This window comes from Fusarium pseudograminearum, chromosome 2, assembly GCF_000303195.2.
Source record: "Fusarium pseudograminearum CS3096 chromosome 2, whole genome shotgun sequence".
Taxonomy (NCBI): Eukaryota; Fungi; Ascomycota; class Sordariomycetes; order Hypocreales; family Nectriaceae; genus Fusarium; species Fusarium pseudograminearum.
In genome coordinates this window covers 5346332-5359882 of record NC_031952.1, presented here as the reverse complement: position 1 = coordinate 5359882, position 13551 = coordinate 5346332, and the positions used below count along the sequence as shown (strand labels likewise).

Sequence of the window (13551 nt, the reverse complement as noted above, 5' to 3'; positions counted from 1 at the left end):
TTACCGATTTACTCAGCAGGGTCAGGCCCATTAGCCTATCTACGGATACAGCAACCTAGACTCAGGTTTGGTGATCAAATTGTTTGTCTGCCTAACACAGCGAAACGCGTTGGGAAGTGAAGAGTCAAATCGACGGCACTCGAATCCCGGGGAAAGCTTAATTCGGGCCTCTGACCGTTTGCGTTGGAAGGAAAAGGCTTTTTCACAGTAAACTTTACAGCCATGAGTTGGATAAACGCTCGTGGCGATGCACTGGCGTGGACGAGAATGAGAGAGGCCCGGCCCGGGGGTTTATCGAGAACTATGTACCATCGTGTTTTCTCATGGGGGGGGAGGGGCCGTCTACATTAGCGCGCGAAGCTAACATGGATCAAGATTGGGCATCGTGACAAGATGAGGCTAGAGACTGGGAATTCGTCATACTGTTGTGTGGTCGAGTTACCGGTATCTGTTGTACCCTTTCCGTCGCGTATAAGCGAGACATGCATACACTCTGCAACTCGGGCTTGCGACTCATCACTTTTCTCAGTTCTGTGGACAGAGAGAGAGACAAAAAGGAAAAAGCTTCTAGATGTTTACCCACACGGGAAATGCCACTTTTCCGTTCTAGGTCTGGAATCCAGACGCGGCACTTGTGGGTTACGTATGTTCAGCAGCGAGTCAATGTCTCACTCACCGCCCACAGACATTCACTGACGGACGATACCTCGGTAGTCCCAACATTCCCAACCTGTCAAGGGTCAAGAGTTCCGTTCGAGCGATGGTTGTGAGGGAAATCTGCCAATGTAGCCAAGAGATTGGCTTGGCTCCGATGAAACGTGGAGACTCAACTGCCGAGTTATACCGCACACGGCATAGCCCCTGGCATCAGCTAGGCTAATTACCGGGTAGGGTCTCTACTACAGTAAACGAGACGTCAATCCAAGGGTTTATTCTCCTCAAGTCCACCCATTATCGTGTTGGCGCCATCACTTTGACATGCATGTTGGTGATTGCAACATGACGATGCAACGTTCTTAGCCCCATGTCAGCATCGTCTCCTTCCGCAAATCCCGATCTGCTAATGCGTCCGAGAGTCATCCTCCGATCAAATCTGAGATTGCAACACCCTGAAAGAATCATCCAGACCTCGAGAAATCCATCGCTAGTCGGGTGTCGCCGACTGACAAAAGGGTAGGCTACAATAGTGAAACATCTGACGCGAAGCTGTCCAGGGTCTTGAACCCTCTTGACCACACGCGCGCATATAGTGTCTTACACTCCACCACCACCTTCGAATCGCCGGCGATCGTCACTGCATGTTGTTTCTATCCTAGACAAGTCCTGTGTAAAATGTGAACAAGGAGTGGCACATGAGACCTTTCGTTGGCTCATCCCTGTTTTCTGGATCTGGGCCCCCCTAGCTAGCTCTTGTGTCTCAACCAACATACATAATCATAGGAGTTGAAAGAATTGACGAGCCAACGTTAATAGGTATTTTGTATGCGGTGGCGATCTTATAATTGTTTCAACATGGGCAAATACATGTTATAGCTGCGGATTTCAAGTCGTATTATCCCCGAGATAACATGAGAGGTTTTTATATAAAAGAAGAGCATCAAACCACCCTAGTAAGGATGAATACGCTCAGACTTCTCACTATCGTGAACTATCTACACTATCACAATCGATCTAATTTCCCCGTTGTCGATCAAAATGTCCTTCCCCTGGTGTCTACCCTGGCCTCAGCAGAGCTACTGGGACGAGTTTAACCTCAACGAGCTCAAAATCAAGGTCAACCCATCCTCTTCCCGCAAACACTCGGACCTTTCTATTTCTTCTTCTTCTCCTGAGCTTCCCCAGTACCCATACTTCTGGGGCAAGGGTCTCCGGGGCCGTGGCATTGGAAGGTTACTCGACCGACACTCCAAAGCCAAGCACCCTGTGCACATCGGATATGCTGAAGCTAGAAGTCTCATCGGTCGCGGGACCGTCGACGATCTCCAGCGTCTATCCAACCTTGCCAGTATTTTCGTGATCGAAGTCTTTGAAGACATCGATGAATCCTCGGGAGCTTCTTCTGCATCCTCATCTCTTGGCTCTGGATCCAGGGTTACTCAGCTGAAACTCTCACCTGAGCTAGAGCAATGGAAGCAATCCCAGCATGCTATCGGCAACGTGCTGCCTCCGAAAGGCGCCGGCTTGAGTCCTGTTTCTGAAGAGATCCTCCATATCCTTGGCGCAGAGCACTGGCCTGAAGCTCTCAAGACCACCAATGCCCTGTTCGGCTGCGGCATCGCTAGTCTACTCATGGGTGCTGCCGACTCCAACACCATGTTCTCCAACTATGTCACTGACATGGCCTTTTACTATGAGCATGGTTACAACTACGTCTTCCCCAACCTCGAACCGTTGCTGGAGAAAGGCTTGAACGATCCTCATGCGCTTCGAACACCCGGTGGTCGAGAACGTCGTGATGCTGTCGCCATTGGCAAAAGGTACATTCAGGGCAAGATCGCCCTGGAGAAGAAGCACAAGGATAATCTTCTCAACCGATCGGCTCGGCTAGACAGGCGGACCGCGCAGATCGTTTCGCTGTCTGAGAGTAGTCTTCTTGGCATGGCAGCCGAAGCGACAGCGCGAGGATTTGACGCTGGAGCCGTCATGGCAGATCTTGTCTTTAGCTCGCCAGGAACCGACGTTGTCGACGTGGGCTGTGATCTCGTCAACTCGGAGGTGATGAACTCGTTCCTCAACGTTACCGATATTACAGAGACAGGAATTGTCAGCGAAGACGTTCTAAGGAAGGTTTACGATGCCTACGCTGTGATGGGCGCTAGAATGCTTACACAGCGATGGCACGAGCCTGTTGCTAGAATGTGCGCTGCGCTATACACTTGGCACATTCAGAACGATCGACACATGTTTTTCCGTCGTGCTCTCTTGGGCTGGCAGAAGGCGAGGAAGACTCCCGCTCAGCCTCAGAGCGAGGCTGATTTTGATGAGGTCTTTGACAAGAAATTCCGTCTCACTGGCTTCAGTCGCCCTCTTGATGCCAAGTACACATGCAATGGAGAGGATACCTGCGATCATGTCCACGAGCACCTCGCCCGTCACAACGAAGAGCCTCTTCTCAAGGAGCTCTGGTGGTATCTCGTCACAGGACCTCTGGCGTATGTTCGTGGGGGCAAAGTTGATGAAGCAACCGAGTTGGAACTCGCGGAGGGATCAAGGTTGAGAATGGCCAAGCTCTTTGTCAAAGGTCGAGTGCTGGAGATGGTTTGGCTGATTGCACATGCGAATTTCCACGCTTGGCAAGTCAACTATCTGTTTGAAGCTGCCATGTTTGGTAGTATCCTTGATGGTGGGAAACTGATTGGAAAGTTGGACAGGAAGGAGCAGTACTAATTTGGTGGTGTAACGTTTATGATGTGATGAGTTCATGGGAGGTTTCTATCGTTCTTTTGTTGAGTTATGACCGAATAGTATTTTATAGACATGTTTAATGATTGCGTTTCCGATACGTTAGTGTGCTTTCAATATATTTCTACAAAAGACTGTCTCGCATGTGGCTAAAGGACGCATCCCGCTGAGTGACACTATGAATGTTTTACTCATTCGATCTTTGCAGAGATATGAGCTTAACAGTATATTGATACTACAATCCCGTTGCTAGACTTGCCCTGCTGCGATAACTTGCGCATTATTCGCTCAACCAAGCTGGCCAGGTAAGGGAAGCGCACAAAAGTATCACACATCCAACTGATCTCAGCAGCTTTTGAGCATAATTATCGGAGATAGTGTACTATTAATATATGATGAAGAGCGATGACCATAACAGTAACTCCATAATGGTATAACAATATCTTAATATGAGCATAACATGAAACACTTAGAAAATCTGCATCACTTCCATAGTGCCACATGGGTCACAACTTCAAACAGTAGGTATCGAGGAGTCGCTGTTGAGTCGCTTCGCTGGTGGGCAAGCAACGGCATCGATTCCTGGAGACCACTTCTCAGCATCGCCGAGCCGGTCAGCTGTAAGACCACTACTTCCAGGGTTCTTAAATCCTCTCTCAAGTTGGCGCTGGTAGGAGACCTTACGCAGACGCTCCGTTTCTGCGGGTGTCAACTGAAGCTACGATCTTGTCAGCAAGTAATAGAGGGTGGAAGAATAGTATGATAACTTACATATACTTCAACTCCAATAACGTGAATAGCCAGTGCCATCCAGACGGCGAGCGAGAAGCCCAGCGAAAGGGCCGCAGAGATGTTTTCGGCACTTTCACCACCCATGTCGCCCTGTACCGCTACCCAGGCATCTAAGTCTTGACACGTGGGGTATTTGGCTACCAAAGACTCTGTATCGTCATAGAAAGTAGCAACTTTGTCGCACTGCATAGGCTGTCGGAAGCTTGGATTCTTGGACATGATCAATGCGGAAAGGATCATGATCAGGCGGATAGTGATGATTGAACCAGCCTGTTAATGTTAGTGGCTAATACTTGAAGAGAAAGATATATGGAGTACTCACGTAAAACCAGGCTCGAAGCATCCAAGCTCGATGTTGTTCGAGTTGCAACGTCTTGATGTTCCACATCGCCAGGGCCAAGGATCCAACAAACATTATCGCCACAGTTCCGACCCAGCCTCTGATCACGAGCGAGCCACCAAAGGCAACAGGCGCAATCGTGATGGCCCCCGCAATCCCGATGACAGCAAGGATCATAACAATGTACCCGTTCATGCGGTGCACAATGAGAGCCTTGTACCTAATAAATGGCACGAACTGAAAGACAACGAGTAGACTGGCAGGGATGATAGTGTAGAGATGAAGCTTGATTCCGATTTGGTAAGCAGCTTTACTCTTGTAGGAGAAACATTCGCCAGGACCTGCTCCACCACCTTGATTGCTAGGATTGCAGTAGACGCCTGTGTAGTCGAGGAACATCATGCGTGCGAGAGAGAAGCCGAGCATGGCACCAGCAAAAATGAACCATAGGACGAAGTTGTAGCCTTTGGAGAAGCCGATGGGATTGTAAACCTTGCGGACCTTGGCAACGAAAGCGTTTGCTGGAGGACGTGTTGGGGCTGCCATAGTGTTGGTGGTTTGTGATATGGTTTGTGATATGGTTTGTGATGTGGTGAGTAGGTGAGTAGGTAGTCAAGATAGGAATGCAGTAAAGTCAAGTGATGAATGTGGCAGTTGAGTGATGAGCATGGCTATTTTCATTGATGGAAAACGATATATATATATACATATTTTAGTTACGCGTGGAATGAAATATGTCTGGGCTGTGTTGGTGACTGAAACCAGGATCTACAATATCACCTGCAAAGCCTCAACGCATGCCCGTGTCTCAAGGGTCTCAGGAAAAGCGATGTCCGTTCCTCAATGCACGTTGATTGGCTGGGATGACATGTCGATACCACTAAAAAAGGTTGTTCGCTTACAGACAAAGGCGAATGCGATTTAACGTGTGCGAAGGATTCAGACGCTAAACTGCATCGAGAGTCAATCTGCGCCGGCACAAGAAGTCAATGCCGTCATTTAAACACGCAAATGCCAGCACTGGATGTGTAGGTTACTACGTTTGTTTGGAAACTCAATTGGTTCGTTTCCTTAGATTGTGGCCTAGCAGTCCAAGTCTAGACGCCGACTCAGTATACGCACAAGTACAATGCTGGACTGGATCTACAGTACACAACACGTTGTAAATTCCCAGCTTTCTCAAGGTTGAGATAAAGCCCAAAACATGGTGGGTGTTCCTGGTAGATCCAAGGGATGTATCACATGTCGCAAACGCAAGAAAGGAGTAAGTCAGCTCCCATATCTCGTCTCTCTTCATAGGATCCTCCAGGCCGGGTATTAAGTCTGCTAGTGCGATAAGAAAATACCCTTTTGCGGACAATGTACCGCTCTAAACATCCCATGCGGGGGCTACGATAAGCAGTCTATCTGGCTCAACAGTAAAGGGTCAGAACAAACATCTTATACCAAGTCGCCACAAAGAGACAGCCTTGACACAAAACCCATCTCAAAGCCACCCCGTGCATCTATAATAACGCTACATGACTCACTTGTCAGGACAGCCAGAACTCAAAAGTTCACTGGACTTTTCTGGGTGGATTATCTCTCAGGGGGGAACGGCTTCTCGCTCAAGGCTTCGGGTACAACGAGCTTCCAACGTATGAGACTCTATGAGGATTTGAGTCAGGTAGAGCCTGCTCTTCAATATGTTGCGATGGCACTGAGCACGGCTACTCTTGGCGCAAACAGAAACGATATGCAACTCACGCGAAAGAGTCAACAGGCATATGGCTTGGCGTTGCAGCAAATGGCTGTCTCTTTAAATTCGTTCAGACAAGACAAGGATGGTATGCTCGCGGCCATTCAGCTGATGCGAGTTTACGAAGTATGCCGCCTAACTCTTCATTCAGTTGCCATACTGACGACTTGGTAGCAATTGTTTGGCACGGCTTTCATCGACGACCCAAGAAGACCCACAGCTCAAGGCTTCAAAAAACACATCGATGGTGAAACAGCACTCATCTTAAGCCGAGGCCCCGGTGATATCTGGTCTTCTATGGGTCGCCAGCTGTTGGCTGATGGATGTCTTACTCTGGTAAGTTTAACCACGAAAGGCTCGGATACTATACACTAAACGCCATAGATCAATGCCTGTATTTCTAGAAGAACAAGATCACCTTTCAGTCAACAGCAGTGGAAGCGAACACCACTTTGGCGCTCAGTGACTAACTCGCCACTCAACAAGCTCATTGACATCTTGGTAGAGGTCCCAGGTCTTCTGGAAGACTTGGATTTTTTTCGGCAAGCGTCTCATTCGATGAAATCAGAAGAGCTGGCCGATACGCTCAAGGATGCATGCCGTGAGTGCGAGTTTGACCTCTTAGCTTGGGAGGTAGAAATAGGCGATATTCTCACGACTTACGACTATACCGTCATGGGGAAAGTCTTACCTCATCCCAACAATGACGACGATCTAGCTGTTATTTACTTGAGCTGTTACTATTGGATGACTTGTCTAATGGTATACTCAACACTGGGCTTCTATGAACTTGAAGAAACAGAGACCGGCACAGAACGCCATCTTATGGATTGTCCAAGTCAGAGAATCGCCACAACTTATGCCTACCGCATCGCGCACGCAATTCATCTGCTATTCCAACCACCAGCGGGGGACTACAGCTCCGTGGCTGCTTTCTTCCCTCTAGGAAACGCTATACGGTATCTCATCATGACGGAAACATACGGTGGCCAAAGAATGATGAGCAACGAGAGATTATTGCTCACGAAAGTCTTTACAGGACCGTTGCTAGGGAGTTTTGTTGGTCAGTTTTTGAAGAATCTGCAGGCCGATGATGGTGTAGACTATGGTTATCCTGCAGAAAGGCTGGTAGGTATGGTAGGTGTTGAGTATAGAGCAAGAGTATGGTGGTGTGGTATGCAGAGAGCTGGGGTACCGGACATGCCCGTGGAAGGAGCATGTCTTTGAATCCAAACCAGGGACATGGAAAGATTTGATAGCGATGGTTTGTTACTGAAGGATATTTCACACTCAATACTAGGGCTTTGTGTACACATGAAGTATGATGGGTGTTTGTCGGCGTCTGTTTCTTATTATCTCTCACCACCCATCTACCTACTTCCCCGTTGCAAATCAATCCAAAGGGCCGTAACGAAGGTTTGGCACAAAATCTGCGTGAACCTTTTGTTTTACCTCTTTAGGTACCTGAGCCATAGCTTCGACTCCTTCAAGAAGAACTATCTGCTGTCCAGCCTGCAACATCACAACTGTTAGCATTATATACAACAAAGCTTGGTGGTATCTTACCCCGAAATGATGAATCATGTGACAATGCAACATACTCGCAGCAGGAAACGTGATTTCATAGCGAATGACAGTCCAGTCTCCGGTGGCATTCCCAAGCCGACATCCATCACGAATGGGAGGGTCGTTGAAGTTGAAGTATTCCGCAGCACCTGAATCAATGGCTTCTTGGACTGTCTCCCAAGGAAATCCATTATGCCCGATTCCGATGATCCACGCCTTGTGATTGTGCTTATGGAAGGGATGCTGACTCGTAACATTGGCTCCATTCTCGAAGATGATGTCAACAACAGATCCATTCCAGAGTACGTTCTGGGCACCCAGTGTTGTACTACCTCTAGAGTCTTTTTCCCATAGAACAGGTGGCAGTTGCTGGCGGAATGCTTGATGAGAACCCAGACCCAAAGACCAAGCTGAAGGTCCCGTCATGTTAATGAAGAGCTTTACTGTTTGGTCAGAGGTCGGTGGTGGAGGTCTCGCAGGGAAAGGAGCCAGCTTCATCTCATCCATAGATGTTGAAGATGTTGACATCAGAGTACCGTTTAGATGTACCCATGGTCTCGAAGTAGGGATTTTCGTGATTTCGTTATCGTTTGTTTTGGAGGGATAACGAAGGATACCAAGTCCCTGGATGACCTGTTCCGTTCGGAGGGACGATAAACGGATTGCGTAGTCTCCTGGACTCTTATCCAGGTGTACTAAAATGCTAGTCATATCTTGTCAATTAACCGTGGTCTCACCAAGGAACAAACACGTACCTTATACGTTCGCCAAGGTTGCAATTAGCAGTGTGCACCTTTTGGGGGTGAACAAATTCTCCGTCTGCAGCAACGACATAGAACTCATGCTCATCAATGCTGATTTGTAACTCGTGGTGTGCGCCAGAATGGATAAAGTTGATCCATATCCATTCTTCTCCATCCGCCGCGGCGACAACTTCAAGCTCTCCGTTTGTTGGTTCACAAACTTGAGCATTGGCATAAAGTCCCTGCTTGGGTTGGACCTTGCATCCAAGTAAGTTTCTACCAGATCCCCCTGTCTCTTCAATCAGTTCTCTAGAGTGGCAATACGTCCTGCCTTTTCCGTTCATGACGATCGAGTTACTGCACCAGGGGACGATACCCGTGTCTCGGTACATAATAAGAAGTATGTCCATCGGCTCAGCATTCCAGTCGCTTATGACGATATGTCGAGGGTTCGCTTCTGCACGCTTCATTCCCTTGAGGTCTTGCGGTGACGATGAAATAGTCTTGTATGGTCTTGGCCGCCAAGCAGCAGGTTCTATCCAGATGGGACCGCGTTGCCCATCGGCAAATGCAGGACCGAAATGTCCGTGGTAGAAGTAGCTTCCGTATTGTTGCTGCACAGTAAACCGGTATGTGTAGTTATCGCGTGGTTGGATTGAGTACTGCGTTACTCCAGGGACACCATCGTTCCAAGGTCTGTCCACCTGATAGATTCCGTGCCTAAGCACCATATGAGTCTCTGACTTCCACAATAATATCTTCCTGGGTGGTAACATACCAATGCATAGTAGTCTCAGTGGCGAGCTGGTTGCTCAAGAATACCTCAACTTCCTCGCCCTCGCTGGCTGTAATCAAGGGGCCAGGAGTTTGGCCATTGATGGCAAAGACGGGTCGCCCATGGCCATCGGCAGCACTCCATTGGCTAGTAATGGTGAAGTTGTACCGTCGTAATCCACTTACAAGATCACCTAACAACAAAAACGAGAGCACAAAGCTTGCAGTGCATCGTCGTATGGTGGTCATGTTACTTGATAATAATGGAACTGGCTTTGTTGTCGGTGGGGTTTGCAAATGCAATGAAGAAGGGGCACAGTCGCTATATACAATGGCACCGCATCCATATTGACTCGGTCTCGGTCAAGGTGCCTCTTGTGAATAGCTTGAGACAGGGATGCAACCTCGCCTCAATTACCGAGCTCAAGGGCTAGGGGATGGACTATGCTGTTCGGTATCGTCGGCATTCAGCTAGTTGCTACGCTGGACAGGGACGTGGCAATCCGGGGCTCTTAGATCGTCACTCGTTACCCCGTCCAGTTTGATCACAGGTTGCGGATCACTCAGTCGCAGATTTCTCCACAGATGAAACGACCTAGTCAACCCTTTTCCACCCCGTGATTATGAAAGATGTCATGAGCCCGATAATTCTTCAAATTGGGAGTTGTAAACTGACGTGTCTCCTGCTGCTGAGAGAGAGTGAGGTTGCTATATAGAGCAAAGAAGTAAATGACAATGGCAGGTCGACGAGCATGAGTCAGGACAGAAAGGACTAGAAAATCGACTAGCTCTCCTACTTTGATCACGGCTGACCCTTACCTTTTGCAAGCATGCTTATAAGGAATGTGGTATGGTTGATTGGGCTTCAATTTGATCTTCAACTCATCGTTTTTTAGCCAATGATGTTTGAAGACATTATGGAACCTCACGTAGAACAACAAACAGACCAGGGGTAGAAAGTCTAATTTATGGCCCCATATACCAGATCTCTTCCTTAAGGGGACTATATGACCGATAATCTCGACTCGTTCCTTAGTTCTTGCTAGGTTGACAATGCTTTGTAATTGATTCGCATCGCCTGAGACAAGTATAGTCGCAGTGACTACTCTGAAAGGAGTATTGTATCTTCTTCAACGGCCGCACGCTTGAGGGCGACACCAGACACAAGCATAGCGATAGCTGCTCTGTGAGGTCACCAGAACTAGCTCAGCGAATGAGGCTCACTAAGTGTCGCAAAAGAGCCTAATTAGAGAACTTTTATATAAACGAGCGGCTGTTTACGTTGATAACCAAACCTCGGCTCCAATAACACTCAACAATGGATCCTAAGCAGGCTTTTCTACCGAGTGTGAACCGGCTTCACACTACTTCTCGAAATGCTTGGCTATTCGTTATCGTCCTTACAACATTCTCTCTAGCCTTGGCTTTCTGGCACAAAGATTTGCACCATGTTCTTCCACACTGGACTGAAGAGAAAGATGCAAGTGTCGCATCTGCTGCTCTAGTCAGGAGTTACCACCTACAAACAGGTGTACGTTGGATGAACCCAGGTAAGCCAACCGTCGTTACTGTAGGTCAATGGTACTAATAGGGTCAGACGGTGGTCGATGGCGAGTCATGTTCACGTGTAACGGCCAGTCCCCTTGCCCTACGTTATATGCTGAGGAAGGGGATATTATCGATTTGAGTGTAAAGAGCGACATATATGCTCAGTCATCTATCCATATGTATGTTGAAGCAAGATAGTTAAAGTATATACACTAACACTCCATCATAGATCTGGTATTGGGCACAAACAGTAATTACATCTGATGAAGGCTTCATATCTATTCAACTGACAAGACTTGAGTAGGACTCTTGGACCTTGGAACGATGGAACCGCAGGTCTTTCTCAAGTAAGCAACCATCGCCACCTTTTTATGGGACATTCTTGACTAACACTTTACAGTTTCCAACCCTTCCGAGAAGCAACTGGTCTACCGCCTATGATACATCAGGCGCATGGGGGCTGAACTGGTTCATTGACCACACTACCACAGCATCAGCAGATGTAAGCTGGACGTCCATTCCGACTCCTAGTGTCGATCTTGTCACGACTATTTACTGACTTCTATCGCAAGGGTATTGCTGGTGCTATTTACGTTGCACCTGCTCCAGATCGTCCACGGCCTTATCACCTCATCACGAATGACAGCTTAGACATCCGCCAAATCCGCGAAGCTGAGCGCGCCATTCGTCATGTCATAATCCAGAATCATCAACATCGTGATACAGTCTGGAAGTTACTCCGCATGAGAGTTGAAGGGTCGGAGTATTACTGTTATGATTCGATTCTAGTCAATGGTAACAGCATTTGTCCATATGGTAGGCAACCAAAGCTAATCCTACTTCTCGGCAGGGAAGGGTCGTGTACACTGTCGTCAACCTGGATATGATCACATCAATGGCCATGCACTAGACCAGAAGGGATGCATCCAGCCTCCTGGGTTACCTGATGAGACTTGTACACCAAGCGAAGCAGACTATGAGGTTTGTAGTCCTGACAATGCGCAATCTAGTATTTGGCCCATTTCTTTTTCTTTCGAGCTCACAATGAAAACAGGTCATTGAAACCCAAGGTCAAAGGTACGTGATGTTGAATCTCATCAACTTGGGCTTCGAGCATTCTGTCAAAGTCTCTATCGACCACCACAAGATGACTTTGGTGGCCAACAACGGTGGCTTTGTCTTTCCAGAAACGTCAGATGTGAGTCTTCTTCCCTTTTAAACCGGATGATGTGTCTGATGCCTGTCAGGTTGTGTACATCCCAGATCCCAGCCGTGTGACAGTATTGGTACATCTAGATGCTGAGCCAGATGATTACGCCGTCCGCATATCTTCAACCAGTGAACTACAGAACCTTCACGGGTACGCCATCTTGAGATATCGGGTATGTTCCCCTCCGCGAAACGGAGCTTGGCTGATCTAACACCATCGTAGGCGAAGCGCCCGCCTCAATATGGCGAGCCCATGACACTACCGCCAACCAAGCCAGAGACAATATGTCTTTTTCCTGACGGAAATACGCACCCAGACTGCAGTACCACTGATGCACAGTTTGTTCCTCCGTATCCTGCAAATCCCCCACCATCAGTCACCAAGCATCGACCAGCACAGGCCGACTTGACTTTCAGATTAGCAGCAGACTCCCAGCCGTCAAAAACTGAGCGTGTACCAGAGTATTTTCTCAATGGCAAGCCATGGCAACTCTTCCACGGCTCAATGTTGCCTCTTCTTTTTCACGCTGCGAACGAAACGTTGGAAAAGCCTGTCATCAGCAACCTGCCTCTAGGTTCGGTGGTAGATCTCATAATCGAGAATCGTATCAACGAAACGATATCATTCTACAAGCATGGTGAACCCTCATGGCTTCTTGGCTCTGGTGCGAACGAGAGGTTCCCTGGAAAAACAGTGGAAGACGCAATGCAGAGACCAGGTGTGCCGGAGAAGCTCCTCAATTTGCACAATCCTGGGCTCGTGATTGTTCATGATTTGCCTGCGCTGGGTTGGAGTGTTTTGAGATTCAAGGTGACGTCCCAGACAGCAACGATGCTGCATGCTGCGAAGCTGAGATACTTTGCTGTAAGTCAAATATTGTTAGCGCATTAATTAGTGGTCAATCACTAAGAAAGATGCCTAGTTGGGTATGACAGTGCCTATCCTGGAGGGAATTACAGTGGACACGCCACTGAAAGTTCCCGAATCGGTCGTTGACAGGCCTCATGTCGACTTTAAGCCCGCCCACGATGGTATTTTTGGATGATGGGTTGATAACGATCTTTTGAACGGTATGGGTGAACGAGATTAGACGCATTGTCAATATTTATTTCAAATACAATTGTAGCATACACGGCTATGCAAGTCCATAGTTTGAGTAGGATCAAAAATGCGGTAATTGTGACCAGCTGTAGAGCGCGACGCATGCGCCCCACCACCAAACCCAATTCCGCAAACGTAGCTTTGAAGCCATCGGTTGTGGAATGATGATTGACCACAACGCAGCAACGATGCACTGTACGTCTGTTGCATTATAGTATCCATTTGCATCTCATCTAAGCACATACGACCAAAGCTCGTAGAAAATACGGGATCCCGTCCGCTCTCCCATAGTCAAGCTGCGAAGCGCTGGATTAGTAGTTGGGTCGGTGACGACCAG

General features: G+C 48.1%; 5 protein-coding genes across 5 annotated transcripts, besides 1 other annotated feature; 3 read left to right on the top strand and 2 right to left on the bottom strand.

The window, feature by feature from the left end:
• Nucleotides 1-1695: 1695 nt before the first annotated feature.
• FPSE_12188 (uncharacterized protein) lies at nt 1696-3387 on the top strand (the record flags this gene model as incomplete). Its single annotated transcript, XM_009265305.1, has 1 exon — nt 1696-3387. One exon carries the CDS (start codon nt 1696-1698, stop codon nt 3385-3387), a length of 1692 nt encoding a protein of 563 aa, XP_009263580.1.
• A 529-nt stretch (nt 3388-3916) lies between these two features.
• Nucleotides 3917-5080, bottom strand: FPSE_12189 (uncharacterized protein; the record flags this gene model as incomplete). The annotated part of the gene is made up of 3 exons (XM_009265306.1): nt 3917-4120; nt 4174-4464; nt 4517-5080. 3 exons carry the CDS (start codon nt 5078-5080, stop codon nt 3917-3919), a joined length of 1059 nt encoding a protein of 352 aa, XP_009263581.1.
• A 658-nt stretch (nt 5081-5738) lies between these two features.
• On the top strand, nt 5739-7499 carry FPSE_12190 (uncharacterized protein; the record flags this gene model as incomplete). The annotated part of the gene is made up of 5 exons (XM_009265307.1): nt 5739-5798; nt 5937-6398; nt 6447-6608; nt 6657-7400; nt 7455-7499. The coding sequence occupies 5 exons, from the start codon at nt 5739-5741 to the stop codon at nt 7497-7499; spliced, it is 1473 nt and encodes a 490-aa protein (XP_009263582.1).
• Nucleotides 7500-7758: 259 nt separating this feature from the next.
• FPSE_12191 (uncharacterized protein) lies at nt 7759-9604 on the bottom strand (the record flags this gene model as incomplete). The annotated part of the gene is made up of 4 exons (XM_009265308.1): nt 7759-7784; nt 7874-8541; nt 8594-9285; nt 9404-9604. 4 exons carry the CDS (start codon nt 9602-9604, stop codon nt 7759-7761), a joined length of 1587 nt encoding a protein of 528 aa, XP_009263583.1.
• Nucleotides 9605-10673: 1069 nt separating this feature from the next.
• On the top strand, nt 10674-13158 carry FPSE_12192 (uncharacterized protein; the record flags this gene model as incomplete). Its single annotated transcript, XM_009265309.1, has 11 exons — nt 10674-10905; nt 10953-11082; nt 11133-11153; nt 11208-11250; nt 11304-11405; nt 11476-11698; nt 11754-11884; nt 11958-12101; nt 12151-12285; nt 12336-12977; nt 13036-13158. 11 exons carry the CDS (start codon nt 10674-10676, stop codon nt 13156-13158), a joined length of 1926 nt encoding a protein of 641 aa, XP_009263584.1.
• A 291-nt stretch (nt 13159-13449) lies between these two features.
• Nucleotides 13450-13548: a repeat region.
• Nucleotides 13549-13551: the final 3 nt, after the last annotated feature.